The following is a 24,796-nucleotide window of genomic DNA, read 5'->3' as shown; positions in this document are numbered from 1 at the left end:
TTTCTCTCCATTAAATGAAACTGTTTTCTCACTGCTGCTGCACAAGGTGCTGCTGCAGTCACGGGGCTCAGTGCCTTCCAGCAGTTTTATTGCTCTGAGCTTAATGTTGTTGTTTGTCCAGGGACTCTCTCTCACTGAAGGTTTGGGAAAAAATGTATTTCATTTAGAAAAATTGCTTTTTTTTTGGTGTCTTGCAGGATCACCACCCACAGAAGACCTGGCTTAGGCAAACCAACTGCAAACTTATTTCCAAAGCAGAAACAACTACGGAACAAGCACCACAGTCCCAGGAGTCACTGTTTTCCTTCCACACGTACTGTATCTCTTTCAAATGCCAGAAAATGTTTTTTTAATCTCTTTCTCTGCCACTGGCCACCTGTGCCAAATTTCAGTGGTGGACCCAGGGGTAATAACTGGTAATGAGCCCCTGTTTGCCTGGGCTAGTCGCCAGTATTGCCTGACAACTGTCCCCAACAGAAGAAACAAAAAGGATTTGGTTGAAGGAGGAGAAAACCCCTGGTAAGGACAGCCAGACAGGACAGGATAATGTTCAGGGCCCCTTCAGCATGAAAATCACTCACAAAAGATACAGTAAGTCTTTTTGCAGGGAACAAGTGATCCCTTCACACCGTGAGCCCCACAGATAAAAGGATTTAACACATCTATGAGAGAGGAGGAGGAGGAGGAGGGTAGAGGAAAGATCCTCCAAGTTATCACTCCCCTTACCCAGAGGAGACCCTCTCCAGAAGAAAGTCCACTTGAACTGTACCAGAGTCCCTCACCCTCTTTTCCAGAAGGCAGAAAAAAACCACCTGCCCCTGACCTTCCTGGCTGCATTTTGGCACACCAAGGCTGCTTTTTTGATTTCACTTTTCTGGACCGTCACCAATTCCACATTTTAGGGAAGATGAGAGCGATTCATCAGCTACCAAGGTATTTTGATAAGCACTGGCTGCAGAGAGTCTAAAGGTTGGTCTGCACTTCTCTTCTTTCATGTATCCCTCAGAAACCCCAGACCTCTGGTGCTGGGTGTGGGGTAGGTCTGTGGGAGGAGGCTGCGAGCCCGCCACTCATCCGTGAGCTCGGCGGCCAAACAGGAGGAAATGAGTCCGCTACAAAAACATGATTTCATGTCCGGATACGTGTATCCCATGACTGTGCCTGCGATATGGTGTGTCTGGGATGGGGACAGCCAGGAGGGGAGAGAACTTTCCCTTATTGCTAATTACCCACGTGGGCTTGTTCGCCCCATGTGGGAGGCTGGAAGTGGCCCTGTGGGCGCTCGTGGATAGGGTTGGTGTGGGAGTTCTCTGGTCAGGGGCTGGTGGGATGTGAAAAGTCACCCAAAACATAAAAGGAAAGCTGAGCTGATTTGTGCCAACACAGCTCCTCGCAACAGCAGTTACAGACACAATTTTGAGCTGCTGTGCACCACCTCTAACCACAGACTCATGGAATCACAGAATGGTTTGGCTTAAACAGGAGCTTGAAGACCCTCTAGACCAACCCCCTGCCTTGGGCAGGGACACCTTCCACTAGACCAGGTTGCTCCAAGCCTTGGCCTTGAACACTTCCAGGGATGGACCAGACACAGCTTCTCTGAGGGCCTCACCACCCTCCCAGGGAGAAATTTCCTACTAATATCTAATCTAATTTCCTACTAATATCTAACCTAAAGTGACTCTCTTGCAGTTTAACCATGCCATGGAGTGATGCTCTGGTTGTAACCTCCATGCAGCGAGTACGTGGAATTTTGCAGGCTGGGGAAGGCACTCAGAGGAGAAGCTTTTTGGAAAGGTCAAGGCTTGGACCACAAAATGAGAATTAAACAGGCTCAAAATGCAAAGTGAAAGGATATGTCCTGTCCATCCTCCTGCAGCCCACCCCAAGCCAGCAATTAATTCCCTCTCCACGCAGCTTCTCTGATTAATTCCCTGCCCAACAGCTTCCTGCTTCCTATTTTGGTAACGCCTCCCCCTGTCTCCCCTCTGTCCACCTCGTTGAAACAGCTCAGATATTGGCTGAAATTCTATTAATAGTGAGAAAAGGAAACTCAAAAGAATAACTTAGGAAATGGTGGGTGACACACCCCACACCAGCAGGCTGAGCCTGGCTCGGAGCCTTACGCCAGCCAGCTCCTGCTCCTCCCAAGGCGGGATGAGAAAGCTAAGGAGCCTGAGCAACCCAGGGAAGGGGAAGGAATGTGAGCCAGGCCCTGAGGAAGTTCCTATTTTCCTCCTCGTTTTTGCAGCCTTTCCTGATTGAACAGGGGCAGCGGGTTGAGTTCATCAAAGGCAAAGCAGGGGCTGAGGCTCCGGGGGTGGCCTTTCCTAGGAGACAGCATTTGCCAAAGTGAATGAGGAAGCTCCTGGACGTTCCTTTGCATTGCAAGAAGCTCCTGGGAGCAAGGAGGGTTTTATCCACCAGCTGCAGTGCAGCCGTGTCTGAGGTGCAGCAGAGCCCAGTCGCTGCAGAGGAGAGGAAATCTGTCACCTCCTTTTGAAACTGTGAGAGGGATCAGATTGGCAGAATATCACAGAGCAGTGTTATTTATCCTGGAATTAAGCTGGGCTACCAGAGCAAATGGTTACTTCACAGAGTTTTTAATTTTGCCTGTGCAGAGGCTCTTTCCCTTCCATCGGCTTAGGGATAGATGGGATCCAAGCAGATTCTTCCTGAGCTGCCGGTGGAGATTTTAGTGAGGGATATGGTACAAGGATGGTTTACACACCCTGGCACTCTCCATGTCTTAAGATGCATTTCCTAATGAGCATCACCCAACCCCTTTGCTGCCAGGCTCACCATCAGCTCTATGAAATGGCTTCACCCAGGCCAAAGATCAGCTTGTCTTCCTGGGTTAGAGAATGGGGAAAGATCCAACATCAGCTGCCAGAGCATTAGCCTCTAATCCATCAGACCAATCATCCAGTGCACACATATCCTCTCCAAACCCCTGCCAGAATAAAAGCTGCTGCAGAACACTTTTGATAGAATTGCTCTGCAAAATATTAAAGGTGAGATGGAATGGCTGGGTCTAATTAGTGCTGCAGGAACACCTGGGGAGGGGCTGCATCAAAGAAGTGTGGGCAGCAGGTCAGGGGGGAGGATTCTTGGCTGTGAGAGTGGTGAGACCCTGGCACAGGTTACCCAGAGAAGCTGTGGCTGCCCCTGGATCCCTGGAAGTGTCCAAGGCCAGACTGGACATGGCTTGGAGCAGCCTGGGATAGTGGAAGGTGTTCCTGCCCATGGCAGGGGGGGTTGTAATGAGATGATTTTTAAGGTCCTTTCTAAGCCAAACCATTCTATGGTTCTATGGAACGAGTGTGCCTGGACTGTGATTTAGAGCCACCGGGTTTACTGTCAGCAGGGAACCTCCTTTGCCCTGCTGTGAAAAGACTCTTGAAAAAACTCTTCAAATTGCTGCTGTTTAGATTGTGCATGGAAGTGACAGTGAGACCAAGGCAATAATGCTGACGAGTGCCCTCTTCTCTGCTGTCAAATTAAGGGAATCTGCAGCCACAGCCTCTGCCCTGAAAAACCTTCACAATAAACCCTTACTGTCTGGACTTGGAGCAGGGCAGGGGGGGAATGGATGGACTTCAAGCTCCAAGCAGATTTGCTTCATCTCCAGATGGAGAGGAGCATCCAGGGCTTCCTACTCCACTGCCAGCCTGGAGATACCCCTCGGCAGGAGATCTGGGACATGTCCTCACAGCATTTTAGCATAATCTTGAGGACTCTAAGTCTGCAGCATTTTGCAGTGAGTCACATCCCTACAGTAGCCACAAGGCCACTCTGCTTCCAGAACCGGGAAAAATTCAAGTTGTCCCTATTTTTACCAAGTACAAGTAACCCTTAAGCCCAAAGAGTAGGACTTGAAGCAAACTTCACGCGAGCTTTGGCTGCTTCATCCTCTCTGTTAGATCTGCCTGGCTTTATTTTATTCGCACAACAGCCTTTAAACCTCCTTGATTTCAACCAAGAAACCCACCCGCAGCCTGGTATGCTTCTCCTGCCAGGACTGCAACACATGTCCCCAGAACCCAGGTTTTGATGAACAGGCATTTTCTGATGAGAAAGCTGCTTCATTAACAAATTCCCCATCAGCTCTTTCTGCAAGTATTTGAGCCAGCTCAGCTCATCTGCTGTTTCATTTGGAAGTACGACAAATATTAAAAATAATCATCCCAAGGCACACCTCCCCACACTCCTCTTTCCCTGCAGCCCTGGCTTGTCTCCTCCTCCCTCCCTTGATCCCTCTTAACACCACATTTGGGGAGGTAGAAATGGGTTCATTTGCTGCACTAATTAATAACCAGACAGTGGATTTGAGGGAGTAGGAGTATCTCAGTGTTCCTCACTCTCACCTTCTCAAAAGCTTTGTCATTGAATTGCCCTCTGTGCCACGCTTGGACCACTCCTGAATTTCTCCTCAGAGTCTGGGGTTTGCCAGAAATTTGTGATCAGGGGCATTTTTCACTCAAATGGACCCAACTGGACCATCCCAGGCAGTTCTGCACCCCATGGCCAGAGGTGAGGAATGCCAGCAGTGGGAAGTCCAGCCTCTCTTATGGATAAACATAGGACATCCTATTTAGGATAGTGTCTCCATAATTCTTCTCATGGAAAATCTGTGGCTATCCAAGAAGTGAAGGGAAAGATGAAAAAACCACCAGAAGGAGACAGGAAGACCACTGTGGAAAATGAAATCTCCGAAATCCTTCACAGGAGGTTGTCAAGGAGGCAAACAAACACAAACACACATGCTCACCTCTATCCATGCAACCCACAGGCATTTTTCACGACTAAGCCTGGAAATATCCTCTCCCATCAGCAGCTGATGGTATTTTTAAAGGACCTGACTGCAGCCCTGCACCCTTCCCTGGGCTGCAGAACGAGCCGGGGTCTCTGCAGCCAGAAACACCTTGTCATGGAGGAAATGGCACCGGAGCTGCTGGAGCGGAAACGTGAGGAGCATGAGCCAAAAAAGCCTCATGTCCCAGCCTGACCAGGCCCTCCACAACACAGAGCGTGGCCATGCTCCTGTCCTGCTCCTGAATCCTTTATATCACTGGAGTGGAACTATCCCACAATGACCTTGCTGCTTTGAAGGACCATTTGTGGCCTGTATCAAGCGAGCATCAATCACCCATCGGCTGAAGGACACGATGTCTGGTACATTTAGCCCTGACACCCCTCTATTTCTGCAAAAGTCACACAGGACTTTGGAAGAAACTCAAGGTTTACACTGAGTGATGAACCAGAAAAGTCTCTCTATATCAAGGTAAAACCCAGGTGCTTCTGCCCCAAAACAGTGGCGATGAACCAACACAACATTGAAAACCACAGGAAAACCATAAGAACAAGGAACTTTGTTACACACTGAATATCTGGGATTTTTCTTCAGTGTTGTAAGTCTTTAAGATGGTCTTTCAGGCTTTTGTCTGTGAACAAGTGCTAAAAAAGCCTTTTTTTTTTTTAAGAAAAGGCAAATACGTTCAAAGTCTCGATCTGTCTGAATTTGGAGAGGAATCTCAGGTCCATGGGAAGGACCTAAAGACTGGGGCTGCCAGATTGGGGGTTCCACCTTGACCACATGAGGATCCCACCCAGCTTCACCACCTCTCTCCAGGGTGGAAGAAGGGTTGGAGGAACTTCACCACCTCTCCCTGGGGTTGAGGGCTGGGCCATAAGCTGATTCCAGCACTAAGGAGCTATGGAGCTGCCTGCAAGGTGGTGGGAAGGAGACCTTTGGAGAAGCCAACACAAGGAGCTGCTTGGCCAAAGCATCAGCTTTGCTCTTGAGGGCTGAACTGTCACATCGCAGCAGCCCCTCCTGGGGACCTGACCTCCTTTCTCCAGCCCTGCCACTCACCATCGAGGGTGTCTGAGGACACAGATTTATTCATTAAGACAGAGGAAAAGTTCCTCCCCCTGCTTTTCACCCCAGAAAGATGAATCATCCCTTGCTGGCTTTTCCTGGAGGACTTCACTCCAGACAGCTTGGGAAGGAGTGAGGACGTGAGCCCACGAGACAGGAACTGATCTTTATTCAGCCTGATGGCTTGTCTACACAGGGGTACTCAGAAAAAATTAATCTAAAATTAAAAGGAGGTATGATTTCAGAGTGGATTAGTCAAAGTGCACACAACCCACCAGGTGGCCACTCTTGTTCAGCTTTAAATCAGTCTCTATTTAATTTAGCCTAAATGAAGTAGGTTAAATCAAATCAAAGTCTCCTCAGCTCTCAAAGCTGATGATGGGGAGCTGATGCACTTTAAGAAATACAATTCAGGAGAAATCTGGTGATGGTCCCCACAAGAACAAGCTCCTAAATGTTGCATTGACCAAACATTAGGGATGGGGCACAACTTCCTCCCCAGCTGAGGTTGCCCTAATTCCTGGGCATGGAAAGCTCTGATTGATGTCAGATTTGATGTCACATCATAGAATCATAGATTAGTTTGGGTTGAAACAGATGTTTAAAATCTTGTCCAACCCCACTGCAATGAGCAGGGATATTTTCAACTAGATCAGGTTACTCAGAGCCCGGTCCAACTTGGTCTTGAACATTTCCAGTGTTGGGGCATCCACAGCTTCACTGGAAGAGCTGTGCCAGCATCTCAGCACTCCTATCAAAAATCTCTTCCTTGTATCTAATCTAAATTTAAAACCATCATTCCTCATCCTACTGCAACGGACTCTGTTAATAAGTTTGTTCACTTATCTTTCTTATAAGCCCCCTTAACTACAAAAAGGCCACAATCAGATCTCCCTGGAACTCAGTTTTTCTCAGTTTTTGCCACAGAGAAAGGCAGGATCACAAGAAGGCAGTGGAGAGAGCACCCTACAACTTGTCAGGTGGCATGGGGGATGAAATTCCTCGCCTTGCTCTCCTCTCCAGCTGGCTGGGTCCATATTTGGGTTCATGCTGAGCAAGGCAGGGATGGAGCTGGCCATGAGCTACTCGTCCTGCCAGCTGAACCTCTGCCAGCTGGCCGGCACCGGGGAAGAGTTGTCACATCCAATGTCACTCAAGTTGGGTGCTGTGCATCGGAGACCTGTCTAGACTTTATCCGTGGGCAATGAGGGCCACAAGGCTCTCGTGGAGCAGAACTCCTGTGGATTAGTTGTGTAGCCGAATCTCTCCTCACTTTTTGGGAGTGTCACTCTAATTTTTGCAGTGAGGAAGAGGAAGGGAGGAAATATTCCCTCTCTTGTGGTGGGGGCTCTTCCTGAAGAAAAAGGATCAACCTCAAACCCAAAGAGGGACTACTGGCTTCTCTGGGACCTCACAGCCTGACAAAGCCAGGCCATGGAGAGGCATTAGAGCTGGTATTAGCATCTGAGTTCTAATGCCCAAACTTGTGCCACCAAAACCAAGGATGCCATCCCCAGCTGGAGGCTGAAGCTGCAGGCCCAGCGTGCAGGAGGTCCAAGCCACAGCCCTAAGGGGCAGAAAACAAGAGGAGAGACCCTAAACCCAAAAGAATAAGGAGACCTCGGCCTGGTAACAGGCTGCTCTGGTACAAGGGGAAAAAATGGAGATGGGTGAGTGGGAGGTCAGTTTGTGCTGGCACACAGTGCTGCTGTGGCACTGCAACACATTGTCCCCTGCTTCTTGTACCTCCCTTTCCTCTCCACCTCCCCTGAAGATTTACAGCAGGAATCGCCCTCACGCAACAGCCTCTGCCTGCTCCTGTCACCACGGTTGTCGTGCGGAGGTTGCCAGTCTGCCGGGGCCATGCTCAGGGCAGCACTCAGACACTGCTTGCCTATCCCGAGGACAGAACGCACCAGCGGAAAAGAGATGGTGGGGACACGATAAGGCCCAGAGCCTCACCCTCCTTTGTGCTCCCAGAACCTCTGATGAGTCACAAATCAGCCCAAATTTACGCCCTCCAGCCAGCAAATTTACTTTTAAACTTTTTGGGGGTCATGAGTCACATTGTGTCCCTCAGCCCATCTCACACACCACCCACCACCAGGTCAGGATGGACCCAAAGAGGATGAGCTGAAATGTCTTGAACTGGATAATCCTTGTGGGTTGTTCCAGCTGGAGATATCTTGTGATTCTGTGATCTTTGGTCCACTGACACTCTAAGGTGATGTGAAACACACAAGTGATGCCAAGTGACATAGAAGCCAAGAGGCACTGGTGACTTCCTCAGGCATCCCAGCCTCTCTAAGTAAAACTTTGTGTGATTCCTGGTTAAATATTCACTGTTCAGTGCTGTTCTGGAGACAGATTCCTCTGCAGGCACATCTGGGACACCGGCAAATCTTCACTGACATAAAAGCTTCCACCTCACACCCCTCATGCCATGATTTTTGCAGAAGATGGATGTCAGGATCCATCCCTCCACTGTGATCAGTCCCCCATGACCTTGGCTAGCCAGGGTTACTGAGCCAGCAGCCCGGAGGTTTCCTGTCAATGCCGTGAGGAGAGCTCCACATTTCCTTGGAATCCTTTGTGTGTTGGTGCTATTTTGGGTCCCACCATTTTTATTTTTTCTCCAGTTCCACACCCTCACCTCCCTCAGGGTGGGGTCTTCCCGGATAACTGGGAGCTCTATATATACACATGTGCATGCACGAGCACCTATATATATTTGTATAACTGGGCCTGCGAGCGGAGCCTTCGGGCATGAACTGGACATGCTGGACTTGGCAGGAGGCTCGGTGCTATTCTTTAGGTGGGGAGAGCCTCGGAAGGGAAGGACACAGCCAACCCTCCCTCCTATTCAATACTATTTAAAGACTGTCTGGCACTGAGTTTCTTTCCCACCAAATGACTCCAGTGACGATCTGGCTTTACAGGCCTGTGTAATCTGATCAGCTTCTATTGTTGGTCATTTTGTAGTTGCCTCGTTACTTAACTCTCCTGAAACAGTCAGTTTTACTGAAAAAAAAAATCCATTTTAGCTTTTTGTTTTGTTGTTTGTTTGTTTGTTTGTTTGATTTTGTTTTTCAGGAGCACTGGGACTCAGTTTCCATTTGATGAACTTGTGTTCTTCGACAGCTCCTGCTCTGACCCTCCTTAAAATAATACACATGGTCACAGAAATCACTTATTAAAGGCACAAACAGTGAGAAATTGCCCTTTCCAGTGCTGTCTCAGTGCAGGAATCTCCAGCACAGCATATTTGTAACCGAGTGGCCTCTTACGTGGAACTGGGAGCAGCACAAGTAGAGGAAGTGTCCAATGCCAGGTTGGATGGGATTTCAGCAACCTGGTCCAGAGGAAGGTATCCCTGTCCAGGGCAGGGGGGTGGAATGAGATGGTCTTTAAAGTCCCTTCCCACCCAAACCATTCTGCAACTCCATGTTCCAGGATTTACCCCCAGAGAGGAAGGATGCTCCTGTAAGCACTGTATGCTGGCTCACCTCCTTGCTCAGCCACAACTCTCCAAAACAACCCTCGTTACACTTGTCAACCTCTCCCTGCCCCAGTTTCCCCATCTCTACCTGCAAGAGTGGACAGATTTTGTATAGAGGAGATGTCTTCGTTTACTGGCTGATCCAGCACCTTTCTAACTGGGGCCCCAACCTTGGTCAGGTGCCAGAGCAATACAAATAATTACTAATAGTAAATCCCATGGGAGTCTATCACATTATGGTTCAACTTCCTCCCAAACAATTGCTCCTCTTCCTTGCTTTGTGTGTTCTTCAAAAGAAGCGGCTGCTGTGCTTTAGGGCTGGGACACCGGCCCTGGTAAACACACACCCAGCGTTCCTGCTCAGCTGGGCCTGGGCAGCAAAGAGGAGATAAATCTGATTTGAGACAATCACAGTGCAGGCAGAAAAAGCCCTGAGGGTTTAATGGAAACAGCAACGTAGCTGCACTGAGCAGTGTTCGTCTTGCGGAGTCCCTCAGGGCACATTTATTCACTGTTTTCAGGATGATATTCCTCAGAGTGGCAATGAGAGCAAGAAATGTCAAGTGCCCACTGGTCTCAGGGCTCAAAACATCTTCATTCAGAGAGTGGTGAGGGTCCTGGCAGTGTGGGAGCACTCAGCTAAGGCAAGCAGGGATTTACTGTGGGCACATCTCTTGCCAGTGCTTGGACTTCCCCTGCTTTCTGCCTACACTGTGCCACCCCAAAAGTGCCTAAAGGGAAAGATGGCCCAGAAATGGAAAGAAAAATGCCCTTGGCCCACAGCCAGTGGACCAAATTGTCCTTGTAAGGTCTATAGGGTATGGAAAGCACCCCAGTGCCGTAGGTTTAGGTGCAATATCAAATTCCTGTAGGAGCTGAGAATCCAAAATAACAAGTGTCCAACAAAAGCTTTGATGGTAATGCAGAGAGGCCATCCCAAAGTGGCTTGAGTGGGCTTTGGGTGAGTTCTCTTGAGGTCCATGGGTCCTTGTTCAAGCAGCTCACACACATGGTGGGATATCTCTGAGGAATCCTCTGAGGAGGTTTTCCCATTGCCAGGACCAGGAATTTAGGGCTTCATAGCAAGTAGCAAAGTGGAGAAGGAAGAAAGGTCTTGCTTCTTAATCAGCCAACTGGCCTGACTTAATACTGACAAAGAGCAATGCGTATTTTGGTCATCCCTTCCAAGATGGAGCCTGCAAAAGCTTTAATTAGTCAATTAAAAGTGGCTTTGTCATAGGAGATGAGACACAACGGGGATCAGCCAGCTGGGTTCTTGGCTGCTGAATGACATTGTCTTTCCAGCCCAATGACCTCATTGTTAATGACTCAATAGGGGAACAATGTTGTCCACCCAGCAGCCCAGCAAGGAGTGAGATTCCTGCGTGGTTACAGCTGAGCAGAAGAGCATGGGAAGTTGTGGGATGTCACCGGGTTGGGGCTGTAGCGCTTCGCGCTCAGTAGGTTTCAATGGCACAGTTGTGTGCTGAGAAACCCCAGCAAAAAAAAAGTAATATATGAAAAAAATACAGCACACAACAATGGTCATACTCTGCTCCCCAAAAACTGCCTGGACAGGTAGTGAGTTTGAGCATGAAGAGATTCACTGATCAGGGAGGAAAATCCTAAATGGTATCTAGAGGAAAGCAAAGCTTACAGCAACTGCACCCAGGATGGTCTGGATGGAACAGGCCCTGTCACCTTGTAAGCTCAGGGCTTTGCTGACATCTCCCTGCCACCAAAGTGTCTCTCTGTCACCAAAACATCTCCCTGCCATCAAAACCCTTCTCTCCAGGGCAGTGCCTGGAGGTTGTGTGGCAGGGAAGGCCACAGCAGGGCAAGGGAAAGGAGCAAAGGAAGCAGGAAGGAAGAAGGAGCTGCATCCCCTCCCTGCTGTTTATCATCCTCCTCTTTCTCCTAAAAGAGGCCATCAGGTCTGTAAACACCAGGTTGAGTTCCCAGCTTGGAGGGGATCCACAGAGGTGAGTGGCAGCTTTGGATACGGGAGGGAGCTGTGGGGCTGGGCTTGCTGATAATATCCCAGTTCCTCTGCTCCTGGGATGACAGACACCAGGTCCCGCTTTGGGCTCAGCAGGAAAACTCTGACATGTCAGCTTGGACGTTTCTTTCAGGAAGCTGAGCTGAAGTCATGGTGGGGTTGGAGATGGGAGGAGAGGGTGGGGACATATGGAACCCACAGAAATCCATCAGCAGAGCAGAGGAGAGAGTGGGCACTGAACTGGGATTCAGTGGGTGCTGCTGGTTGTAATCCTGGAGCTGGGCAGTGGAGATGGAGCCCCTACACTGGTGAAGGCTGCAGCTACATGAACATTCCTGGCATGTCTGCAAGTGATCCCTGGCCAAATCAAAGCATGGCTTTGCTGCCAAAACTACCTGAAAACAGCATCCCTGATTACAGCAAGGCAGAAGAGACAGCTGAAAAATCCCCCCACAGATTTCAAATGTGCATTTGGAGAAGCACCATCAGCTGTGCAAAAATACCCTCTCGTTGCCCTGAGCCCCATCTCCTCCTGATGTCTCTGGAAATTGTAATTGCGCAAAATGCTGCTGGACACCACTCAGAAATTAAGCCCCAAGCTGACCATGGAGGCAAGAAAGAGCTGAGCCATCAAAAGCAAAAGACGACTTCTAGCAATTCTTATTGATAATTCTCTGTAATTGATTGTGGTTTGCTTTAAATTCTTAGCAGCTGATTGCTTTAAATAATTGATAACTTGCAAGCCTATGTACTGCAGACACTACTCTGTGGTGCAGGCATGCTCGTGCCCCTGGTACTGGCACAGAATCATCACAGAATCACAGAATGGTTTGGGTTGGAAGGGACCTTGAAGATCATCTCGTTCCAGCCCTCCTGCCATGGGCAGGGACACCTCCCACTAGACCAGAGCCCCATTCAACCTGGCCTTGAATTGCTCTCCTTGTCCATCACCAGTCCCTTGCAGTGCCCAGACCTCTCAATGTGGGCAACAGCGTCACTGACGAGAGGCTGAAATGCTCAAGTGATGCAAACCAACAGCACCAGGTCCTTTGCCCAGTAAGTTTGTGCACAGCAGAGCTGCCAAATAAATAGGACACATGCTGGAATCCAGGCACTGCATTTTGGGACTGTGGATGATGCAGCAGATGGCCAGGTCCTGGGCTGCTGCAGGACTGGAATCCGCTCTCCCAAACAGGAGCAGAAAAGTGTTGGAGGAAAGCAAGATGTGGAGCAAATCCCTGATGCTTGGAGGGCAGCACAAACCTGTGATGGAGATGAGTTACAGTACCAGGACATTTGGATGTTAGACCCTCACCCCTGGGAAGATGGCTCAAATCCAAATCCAAGCAGATTCAAAAGCTGATCCTTATTACTACAAAACAAATTAATTATTCCTAATCTAGATTATCAAGCAGAGGGCTATGCCTTTCCCCACTCTTGGCAGTTTCATGACGGTAGCCATAGGTTGAACAGGCTGGGAAAATTTGCAACTCTTTGGCTTTGGGGAGTCCTGAGAGGTGCAGGTGGCACCAGGTTCCTGTAACAAGCCATTTCTTGCCTTTTGTGAGGAGAAAAATGGGAAATCTGCCCACAGGCACAACGGTCCATCTCAGCAAAGAGCAGTCTTGGTGCTTAAAACAAGGGCTGAGAGATCTGAGAGCATGAGAAATAAATTCTAAGAAATATTTCCTTCAATAATCCCTCTATTTCCTTTCTAAAAAATTCCTCTAAGGAAGAAATTCCTGTGGCGGGAATGCTTCTAATTACTTCAGACATAGGCTGCAAGCATCTGGTCTTGTCAGATTTGGGCAGAGACAAAATCTTACTGCCCATTCTCTCTGCTGTCCCTCTGCGGGGTGAATGTGTCTGCTCAGACCGAGTGGAAATCCTTGCAGGAACAGCTCATGGACTGCACTTTTCTTACCCTTCCCCTCACTGTGAGGAGTGTCAGCCTTCAGGATGGGAACAAATAAATAAATAAAGTGCAATCCCAAAAGCGCTCTCCAAAACCCAGCTTCAAAGCCAATTCCCCCACAGAGCACTCCTTGTGCAGCTCCTCCTCTCCCATCCACTTTATCAACACTCCTCTTCCAGCACCTCAGGGTACCAATCTGACCAGCCAAGACAGAGATAAACCCCTGCCCCAAAACTGCTCCTGAGCTGGATTAGAAGGGAACCCTCCCCAAAAGGCCAGCTGGGCTCAGGGCATCCCCTGGCTGCTGCTCCCAGGGAAAGCAGCTTTACCTCCATCGTTGCTGCTGCCCCCACAGCGAGCCCCCTCCTAATCAGGACCCCTCCTAATCAAGACCCTTTCTAATCAGATTGGAGCCATCCTACCAGACATGCAAAAGGCTCTCACGGCAGACAAAGTGTGGAGCTGCAACCCTCCTCCTCCTCCTGCCGCTCAAACACAAACACGGCCCGAAACAGCGGCATTCCTTCGGCGTGGCTGTCCCCCCACCAAACCCCCAAGGCACACGCAGCTTCTTTAGGTGATTTCCTGACTTCTTTTTCTTTTTTTTCCCTCCTTGCACTATTTTATCAGGATTGGCAGTGGGATTTTTCTCTGTGAGAGCACGGCTGAGACGTGCAGAGTTGTACGCAGTGGGACCACTCCAGAGCTTGGCTTTGGGTCTGGTCCAAAATAACCTGCTCTACACAGTACCCCCATGAATTTCTCACCAGTAACCATCGTGCTGGGGCTCTGTACCCATCCCGAGGCCTATCCCACTGTCCATGGCATGTCCTGCAATGCTGGAATCTTCTGCACTGGCCAGGGATTAAGTGCAGAGGCTCCTGCAGGAGCAGGAGCTGCTGGCAGGACAGGTCACTTTGCCTCCATCAGGGATGGTGACAAGATGCTGGAATTTTCATTTCTGATATGATCAGGGAGGAAGAGCACTGCTCCGTTGGGGTCTTCCTGTGACACCCAAACTCCTTTAAACCCCCAAAATTTTACCCAGTGCAGCTGTCAGCTACCCGTGACCAGATGCATAATAGGAGCACACAAACAGGTGGATTTTTTAAAGAAGAAAAGCATCTTTTTCCTTTCTCAGCTCATCAGTTTGGACTCCTGTGTTTCCCTCTCTAACCCTTTGTAAAGGGCATTCATAAATGCACACGCTGATCATGACATCTCCTACCTCTCTTGCCACCAACCCAACCTCACTTGTCCACTTTTCACCACCCTCCCACCACTCTGCCCTTCTTGTGCCACTTCCTTTGCCAAAATAAAAGCTTTTTTCCCCAAACCGGCTACCCTTAATCACCCCCAGCAACTGAAGCCATGATTTGGAGAAACCTAGAATGGAGAGCATGGACAGTGATGGGTGACAGGCTTTGTCCTTCACTCGGCAGCTGACAGTGGGGGATGTGTTGTCCACCCTCGTCCTCATTAGGAATTGCTTAACACCACCCCATCCACTATCAACCTTCTCCTGGCTGGAAAACTCCCCACAAAATAATGTTTGGGGTGAGATGGTGAATTATTGTCCAGGTTTTAGGAACCACTCTCCATGGAAGAGCTTCTCAGGAGCATGGCCATCATGGGATGCTGCTCCTCCCAAGAGCCTGAGAGGGATTTGGGCTAAGGAAATGCAGAGTGAGAGCTGCAGGGACCTGCCCAGGGTCTGTTAGTGCATGCTCCACCTTGAGCTGGGTCAGACTGCAGCTTATCAGAGACCTTTATCAGCCTAAACTGATGTGTTGCAGCAGAAGCAGGGGCATCCCTTCCACTGGAATGGCTTCGTGCAAAGCAGTGACAGCAGGAGTGGCAACCACAATCACCACAGGATTATTTTATTTTCCTTCTTCTTCTCCCCTCTGTGACTGTTGCCTTAAACAGAGAAGTTTCATTTGTCAAGCTTTCTGGAGAAAATGCTCTCATGTTGGATCAGCAAGGGGACACATCAGAACAGGCTGGATGAGGGGAATGGGCCACAATCCATCAAGGCCAAATCTCTTCCTAACTTTTGAGAGGCCAGATTTTATCATCTAGCAGCAAAAAACCCATTGAATACATTACAGTGAGACTAAAGCCAACCAGGACACCCGTGGCACTTGGGGAACTCGGATTTTCCAACACTAAGTGGGGCTGGATTTGGATGTGAGACAAAAACAGGGCAGTCAATTAAAGAAAGCCTTGTTAATTTTTGCTTCTCTTTAATTGCTTTCTGCCCACGCTATGGGCAGATGTCCAGGGTATCCAGACATTCAGCATGGGATAGCCAGACAGACAAAAGTTATGTGCAAAAACCTCAGCTATCCACTGAAATTCCCTCTGCAGGTCAAGGAGAGGTGCATTCAGCTGCTCCACCAACAGTTAATTCCAAGCTGCGAAAACAACTGGAAACTGGCAGCCAAAAAATAAAATTGTCTCCTCTCCCATTTTCAACAGTAAAAGTGAATTTTAAGAGAGCGACTCCCGTTTATTTGAAACCCTCGAGAGACACAGAACAATTCATTTCAGTCACTAACTCCATCACAGATTGATGCTCCAGATTTGCTCAGTGAGTTGCTTAGCACTAAACTCAAAAGTTTGTTGAAAAGTTTATTGCATAAGGTCCCCAGGTCCTCGGTTATTTGATGTATCTCAGAGGAATTTTAAATGCTCTTTTGCATTTGTCAATTTAACATAAATTTCCTCTACAAGCAAAGAGTGATTTCCACCAATAAACCCTAAATTAGTTTTATTCATCATTACCAAGGATGGCTCCAGAGATGCATAAATTAGAAATCAAAATAGAGAGGTCTCAGGCTATAAAATTCCTTCAACAAATATGTTCAGAGTGTGCCAGCCCGGTTAGAAAACACACTTGAAAGGCAAGAGTGGGCTGTAAATCTCCAAGCTTTACAATGAGGAGATTCAGCCCTGCTTAAGAGATACAGCTATGAATTGTAAATGAAAAACATGATTAAAATCAAATCATTCAAATTATGACTTTCTCCTTCCGTATTTTAAGTCGTGATTAAAATTCATAATTTAAGCCACATCAATTTAAATCAAAGCACCCTGCCAGTAAAATGAGGTTTTGAACCCTTTGCGAGGCTTTAATGAGAAAAAAAGATCATTCTCCTTTTAAATACGGTTAATGGGGATTTATTGGTGCCATTCATGGGCAGAAACTGTCTTAGAAGCCCAAAAAATCACATGGGCTGAGAGCCTTGAGGGCTTTTTTTAGACATCTGGGAAAATTTTAAGGAAACAAAATAATTGTCTCTAATAGGGTGTTGCATTAATCTCTAAACTTTCTTTTTCCACAGTATTCCACATGCTGCACGGGGCAGGAAAATTTATTCTTTATGTCAAAGAGATCAGCATCTCTCCTTGGCTTTTTGGCATGGGAATGACCCTGAGGCTTGGGAAAGTAGAGGTGATGGGGAGATTAACTCCTGCACGCTTGAAATTTGGGCTCAAGGCTGTGAATTTTGCTTTCTGGCTTCACAGCTGATGGGATGCCCTGTCCCATTTTGCTTATATTTTTCTGTGATTGTCTCTCAGTTGGATCAGGATTTTTGGGAGCCCCAGAATTGCTTGTTCATCACATTTGCAGCACAGGTATCACAGCTTTTTGTCGTCACACAGGATTTTGGGGGTGTTTACGGCGTTGCTGTGATTTGTGTGCCCTTAGAATGAGGCAGTGGAGAGAACAAACACTTCTTAGCATTGTGTCCAACCAGATCAGGGGGCTGATCCATCTAAAAATGAGACCAATATTAGAAGCAAAAACAAACAGAGAAGAAAATAAAACTGGGGGAGGCTGTTTTATGCTTTTACTGAGTGCTGCTACTTTCTCCAAGAAAAACCCACGGGAACAAATTCTTGTTGGTTTATTTGTTATTTTTATTCATTTAGGCTCCTAAACCAAACCAGGTTGCCAGCAGAGAGGTGGCTGAAAAAATGCATGATGAGAATATTGGTTCGGAGTTGAGCAATCACATCCCTCTTTGAGGCTGCTCCTTAGTAACTGTCTCAGAAAACTTTCTCCCCTTACCTGTGCTTTAAACATTTCTTCTGTTGCTTGATAAATTAGAAATGTCCAATGAGGACAACTTTACTGCTTATTTAATGTGGATATAGATATATCTCAAGAACCTTGGTTACTTGGTGTTACTCCAGTAAAATCACTGCTAACCAGATCCATGCTGGCACAGAGCATCTCTTTAAATACTCTGCTTTTTCTCACAGTCAGGGCTCACGGTATTTTGATAAGCAGCACATAATAGTCACCCTGAGAGCTCTCCACTCTCCACAGCCTGCAGCAGTATCATTTAAACTTTTCCCTTTTTTCCCCCCATTTGCCTACGTGGCGGAATGTCTTATCTTGCCCTCCTGCCTTTGGACTCCAGGGAGGAGGGGAAAAAAAAAGTGGTCTTTGCTATTAGGTTTCAAAGAAGGACTTTCTCCTTCAGAGTTTCTCCAAACCTTTCTGAAGAGCCTTTCAAGTCCCCTTTGTCCAAGTTAGAAATTGGGTATTTTTCTCTTTGCCTGTATCCAGCAGAAGCCACTTAGAATAAATGCCTAACAAGGCAGTCTCCTCATTTCTCTACAATAGATCTGATACATATTTAGGTACCAGAGCTTAATTTCTAAGCCAATTTCTACCTCCTCCTCCTCCAGTTAAATTTGCCAAAATCAATTAAGGCTGAGAGAGAACATTTCAGCCTTTGCCATTAATAACCGAGGCCTTATTCTTCCACTGCAAAATGACCTTCCTTCCCCCTTTCACCACCCTCGTCAGCCATGCGGCCTCAGACCAAAGCTCCCTGCACACAGAGCCTGTGAAACAGAGAAAAAGCCACTGGATTAATCCAATTTTTATGAAGGATGATAAGGATATGAACCGGACCTCAAAGCAACATTTAAAATGGGACTGACTCAGAAATTAAAAAAACTACATTTTCAATTTTGGAGGAGCTTTTAACGCAGATCCCATCTCTGCCTATTTCTAAGGATCTGTCCTGCACCTGACAGCAAGCACAGATTTGGTTTTTAAGCCCAAGGACCGTGTTCTTCTTATTTGCCTGTTCATTTTGCAGCCCTTAGGGTGCACTCCTGACCCACCAGCAAGAAGTTCTTCCAAATCCCGAAACTAAATTTTTAAAATGTTTTTAAGCACGTACAGACAGTGTTACACAACATAAATGTTTCCAGGGGCAGATCCTGGATATTTTTGGTGTGACATCAGGCCATGTTGGGGATCATTTATGGAAACAAGCATCTCTACTGGATAACTCATCCCAAGACACATCTGGATTGCCTTCAGATGCAGGTGGATTCAAGGATAACACAGCTTCAACCTTAAGTATCTTAGTTAAATATCTGAACCTGCATGGCCTTACCCTGGGTCCCTCAGTGGGAAGAAAACACAGAAGAGTCACACTGTGACTTCCAACTTTCCCTTCCTCCTCAAGTCCAGTCGTCTCAGTTTGTCCAAAGAAGATCCCATTCCCTTCCCGCTGCTACCCAACCCCAAGACACAGAGTCCTGGACATTATTCACAAATGAAGTCCTGCTGAAAACTAAATCTCAGCCTGGCCTGTTCCCTCTGCTGGTTGCACATCTAAAAGTAGAAGTTCCAGCAGTGCTGGAATTCCCATCGCCCAAAAAAAAACGTTCACCCCCGTTCCTTCCCCCTCCCGCTCTCTGCTGGGTGCTGAGACATCACACTGAGCTGACTTTAATAAGTTGTCTGAATTCTCCCTGTGTCCTTGCAATGCTTTGTCACCAAACTGTCACCGGTGTCTGCTGAGAGCGCCTGGCCTGCGGCCAAGCGAGGCGTGAGACGCACGTTATTTACGGGGCAGAAAAGGTGCCTGCAACATGCAGAGCTGCAGGGATGCAAAGATTTGCTAAACAGGCACATCTGGTGGTGATGAAACTTCCATCAGCAAGACCTGGGACCCAACAGGCAGATGAGCAATGAAGGATATCGCTGCTTGTGGAGTTTGGAGCAGCTTTGTTTCACCTCTTGAAGGAGAAAGGGGTTTTTTTTCTCTTTAGGGTATCCTGGCATTTTCTGGTTCCCAATGGATTTCGGCAATATTCAGTGCCACAGGCTGGCTCTAAGACACACAACAGCTCAAATCCAGTGGATATAGGCATGTAACCCCCAAAAGTCACCCCAAATAAGCCACCACAGAGCTCTGCACCCCCTGAAAGCAGTAAGGTTACTATTGCCATTTTCTAAGATTCCCCTAAATAATCACCATTTCCAGCATTTTTTGCAATTCAAAGCCAGCAGGTTTGAAACAGGCTTAGTCACCCTTGAAGGAACCTCAGGTTTACTGTGAGGCCTGGCACAGGTTGCCCAGAGAAGCTGTGGCTTCCCCTGGATCCCTGGAAGTGTCCAAAGCCAGGTTGGACAGCGCTTGGAGCAACCTGGGATGGTGGAAGGTGTCCCTGCCCATGGAATCATGGAATCATTTGATGGCTAACATGCCAGGTCCACCACTAAACCGTGTCCCTAAGCACCACATCTACATTTTTGAACGTTTCTCGATATTATTTGTACCGCAGCAGCCCCACCTGAGAGAATCTCCCCACCCCTCGCCACTCACTGCACGGTCTCTCCACCAAACACAAGAAAAATACAGAGAGAAATTCCACCACAGCCAGTCCTTTAAACAGCATTTCACCTCTTCAGTTCATAGCTGAAAAAAAATCTTATATGATTTTTGTACAGCAACAAGGAAGATTATCTGATTCTCCCCAGCTCTGTCTGCCTTCCAGACAGGGCTTTTTAGCATAAAAATCAGCAGGTTTTTGGATAGCCCCAGTGCTTAGGCACCTCTGGAGCTGTGATATGGGCAGAGCACATCCCTCCTGCTTGTTTTGAGTGGGTCTTTGTTTTCCTCAAGGATCCCCAGAGCACAACACCATGAGGCTTCAGCCGAACAAGTACATTATCAGAGCAGTTAAAACCCAACAAAGCTCAGAGAAACTGTCCCCAAACCTCCCAAATAACGAAGCACAGGAGGAAGCACCCTCACCCTGGGGTGTGGGACACCATCCCACCAGGCAGTTCAGGGAAAAAAAATAGGGACTTTTTTTTTATTAAGCCCCAATGGCAGACAGAGAGGTTTTTGGGAAAGATGGGTGGCACATCCCCAAAGGACCAGCAAGACCCCCATGCAGAGTCAGGGTGGTCTCACAAACTGCAAGAGAAAGACTTGATGGATTTTTTTTTTTGGCAATTCCAAGCCCAAAGGAACTGCTCTCTGCAACGTGGAGTATTTGGCAAAGCCCTGGGGGCTGCAATGAGCAGAGCACAGGTAGCTGCAGAACAACAAATGCCAGATGACTGCGTGCATCGCTTAGAGAGTGGAAAAAAAAGAGCAAGGTTTGCTCAGGATCTCTCTGTGAAGGAAAGGGCAGGCATTGCAAGAATTCAGAAACAACATCCTTAGGTGGAGATGGGCCAGTTGTGGAAGGAGCTGAGCACGTAAACAGGCTCTCGAGCAGGAAGTTGGCAGGAGCATGTGAAAGCTCTGGAGAGGGCTGGTGAGATTTCACATGCCTGCACATGGGGAATGGACCCGACCGGGCCACCCAGATTCCTGCAGAGTTCAAACCCTCTCGTGCTGTTCCGCTCTGGGCAGAGCTGAGGGTGGTTCTTGGTCATGCAGGAGTGCTGTCAGGCTGGGAACAACACTGGAAGTCAGCTGGATATTCAGGTTCACAACCTGCACATTTTTTTAAGTGTCACTCCCCACCAGCTCAGTAGCGGGGAGGGAGGAATTCCTGCACATCCCCAGGTGGGTTTGCCATGGGCTTCATCCCACCTGGACCACCTGGAGATGAAGTTGCTGAAGGCACCTGAGCTTGATGTTTGAGCCCCCGTAGCACAGAGCAGCTCAGGCAGATGTTACAGCAGCGTCTCACCTCCACAGAGCATCACCCTGTAAGGATAAAACCCCACTCACCCCATCCTCCCTGGCCCTGCAGAGCTTCAGGGGGCTCTGGGGGTTGTGGTGGGTCCTTGGGGACAGGGCAAAAGGGCCACCCAGAGCAGCATCATGGATAAAGGGGCAAAATTTAGGGCATCTAAGCCCCACAGCTCCTCTCTGCTGTTGTAGAGTGATAAAACCCCCAGGATAACAGGGGGGCATTGCACAGCCAGAGGGATACTCACTGTCTGTAACTGACCTCCCTGAGTCCCCAGAAATACCCCAGAACTCATGCTGGTGGCTTTAGACCTTTTAGAAGTGCAGATGGGGAGAGAAAATGCATGGTTTATAGGGAAAATAATAACCAAAGCGCAACCCCAGCCTCCCTGGAAATGCTGAGGGCAGATAATTCCAGCCGGTCTCCCGTCACACCAGCATGAATGATCACCCTCGTCACAAGCCTTTAGAGCAACTCCCTGGAATTAAATCGGTATATTGCATGGTTCCAGTTCCTTTCATCCAGGAATCTTCAAATGATTTGCAAACAATTCTTTAATTAAGCCTCCCAAACAGCCCCCGGGGTAGTGTTACTGTGTCTGTGCGAAGACATTGCGCTGCTAAAATGGCAAAAGTGTTGCAAAAATCTTATCAAAGTTCCTCCGAGACAAAATATATTAGAAGAAGCTCTCAGCTTTGATGCTGATTCTAAAACCCTCTGGTTAAACATGTTTTTCCTCCTCCTAGGGACATGGCCCCAATTGCCTCCTCCTGCCCGTGTCAGGATTAGTATTCAATGGATACATTTTTTTTTTTTTTTAAACGCACATCTTTGACAGCTCCTGGACAAACACGAACTCCCAGTACCAGAGAACTCCCAGTACCAGGGAGATGCCCTGGGAATTCAGCTTTGGGAATGAAAAGCGGTGTTTTGGCAACAAGGATTTCAAACCCATCAATCCGTGGTTTGCCTTGAGCCGGGTGCTTGATCTCTGGTAAAAGCCCTTCCTGCCCTTTTTTGCCCCCAGGACAGGTTTGAGCTGTGGCTCTTTTGAATCCCCTGAGAATAAAAAGTATTGTTTGTCTCTTCCTGATGCAATTTTGCTATCAGATCCCCTGTGGGAATACGAGATGCAACTTAGAGAAACAATAGATAAAATAAAATAAAATAAAATAAAATAAAATAAAATAAAATATCCCGTGAAGATGCTGTAGTGGGTAACTCTGAGCCTCTCTCTGGCTGGTGGAATTTAAAGATGTTTTTTGCCTAATGCCATATTTGCTGCATCTCTCTTTGTACACACTGGCTGTACCTTGTCTGAGGCTGATTTTCCTCTGATTTAAGCAGAGATATAAAGGGGAATCTCTCCAGAATCAGGGGATTGGGATGTACAAGCCTGGAAGTCAGTATTTCAGGGGAAATTGCTCTACCCCAGAGAGCTGCTTTCAAAAAACTTCATCAACCTTGGGCTGGTTCTGCTTTGCCCCACGCACCGAGGTTGTCACCATCCAAAAACAAGCTCTGAAATCCCAACTCTCATTCCACATCCAATTTAAACACAGCAAATCATGCAGGCTCCATCCCAATCTCTATTTCTTAAGATACCCCGAATCTTACAGTTTCACTTACAAACCCAACTTCTTATTTAAGGAGGAAGAAAAAAAAAAAAAAAGATGAATTTTAGGCTTTGAGTAACTCAGATGATCACAGCAGATACCAGTCCTGGGGTTAAGCACTGCTGGGACTCCGAGCCCAAACACTCAGCAAATAGGGATGCCGATCTTGGCCCCTAAGAAAGAAAATCCTGCTGCCAATACCCAGGGAGCAACATAAAAGCGTCTCTAAGGAGCTTATTTCAAAACTTAAGGGCAGCAACGAATAGCAGAAAACACCATTTGGAAGGATTTAATCAATTAATTTCTGAGAAAGATGTAATAGGATCACTCCAGAGTGTTAGAGAAACAGGTTCCCAACACCATCCTCCAACTAACAGCCCGTTTTGTCCAATCCCAGTGCATTTATCACCTCATTTTGGAAAACAGATCAAAACCTTCTGAGCAGGCAAAGTCAGCTAAACTCAGCTAAATTCTGGCCAGCTCAAGAAGAATTGCATTAACAGCTCCTACTTTATGCCAATATTAACGATGCTCAGGGCTTCCTGAGTTTTAATGGGAAGAGAAATCTCTTTTAAAGCCCATGTTGGCATCAGGGACAGATGGGGGTTAACACCTGCTCACCACCAAACCCTGTGAGTCCTGAGAGGAACAGGAAAGAAAACAGAGCAGGCAGAGATTTCAACCAGACCTCTGGGAATTCACCCCAGAGTTAAATCCCCAGGGCCCTGCCTCCACTTGTGCTTTTACCTCCGGAGCATCCCCCAGCTTTTGTTACCTTGAATAAAAGCACATTCAGCTCTGCAGAGGCTCTTCTGTGGCACATGGGTTGGAGCAGGATTTCACCTTCTCTTATTTTACTCTATTTTTAAATTTTTATTTTATTTTATTTTTTTAAATTTTACTTTCATTTCGCACCTCCCTCGCCTTCCCTGATTACACGGAAGAAATGCCCCACTCCTCCCTACCTTTATTCACTCTGGAAAGAATCGGTGCATTTCCTTTCCCTGATACTTTTCCATGTGGTTTATGGCCACTTCTCCGACAAAACACCCCACCAGAGAACCAGAACTCCCACTCCATCACCCCTGAACCCCAACACTACCACAGGACCCCAGGCACTGTTTCCTCTCCCAAACCTCCCCAGCACGACACATCCCTAAGTCTCCAGTTTAACCTTTTCCCAACTCCACCATCAACTTCCAGCAGGGAATTGCTGTCTCCAGCAGTTTTCCCCCCTCTCCTCCCGCGCCATCTCTGGCTCACGCTCCATGGGTGCAGCACCTGGCGCGCTGGACCGCGGCAAGAACAGCCCCACCACGCCGAACCCAAGGTCCCCCCTTGCTCGATGGGACCCCAAAAGCGGGGTGTGGGGCTCGACGCTCCGCGCATCGCTCTCCCAAGAGCCCCAAGCCCCGAGCGGGGGCTTTAGGAGAGGGATGCGGGAGGGAAGTGCCGGAGGGTCGGGCTCATCCCGCCGCAGAACGAAGCAGCACTGCGGCTCCCGCGCCCCAAGTTGCGCTGCCGCGGAGCGCTGGATGTGCCCGGGGTTCCGATAAGCGGCGCGATAAGCTGCAAGCAGGAGCCGGGTGGGCGCCCGGCGGCCCCGCAGCTCCTTTTCCGCCAAACTCGCCAATAGCAACGGGAAAAGCGGAGCGCGGCGAGAGGGCGAGGGATGCTTGAAGCGGGCAGGAAGGCACGGAAAGCGGCGGGAGGCGGCACTCACCGAGCAGCAGCAGCGGCAGCAGCGGCAGCAGCCCCGCAGCCCGCATGGTGCCTCGGCGCGGCCGTCCCGGAGCGGCTCCCGGCGCTCTGTCCCGGCGGGGCGGGCGGGCGATGCCCTCCCTCCCTCCCCCGGCCCCGGCCCCGGCCCCGGCCCCGGCCACGGGCCCCCCCTTCCCCCGCCGCCGGGGGAGGC

General features: G+C 48.5%; 1 protein-coding gene across 4 annotated transcripts in view; it reads right to left on the bottom strand.

Moving 5' to 3' along the window:
• PODXL (podocalyxin like) overlaps nt 1-24,727 on the bottom strand; it is a 45,075-nt gene extending 20,348 nt beyond the window's left edge. For 3 of the 4 annotated variants that reach the window (XM_042052410.1, XM_042052417.1, XM_042052437.1), the window contains exon 1: nt 24,605-24,726. In XM_042052410.1, the coding sequence (XP_041908344.1) occupies nt 24,605-24,650 (46 nt within the window). In that variant the 5' untranslated portion in view covers nt 24,651-24,726. Of the gene's footprint in view, nt 1-24,604 lie in introns of all 4 variants that reach the window. The other variant, XM_042052427.1, reaches the window with a different exon arrangement.
• Between the last annotated feature and the right edge of the window lie 69 nt (nt 24,728-24,796).

The sequence above is a fragment of the Corvus kubaryi genome, unplaced genomic scaffold, assembly GCF_017639235.1.
Source record: "Corvus kubaryi isolate FWS band 111438036 unplaced genomic scaffold, C.kubaryi_AGA036_p1.0 135, whole genome shotgun sequence".
Taxonomy (NCBI): Eukaryota; Metazoa; Chordata; class Aves; order Passeriformes; family Corvidae; genus Corvus; species Corvus kubaryi.
This window is presented reverse-complemented; position numbering and strand designations above follow the sequence as displayed.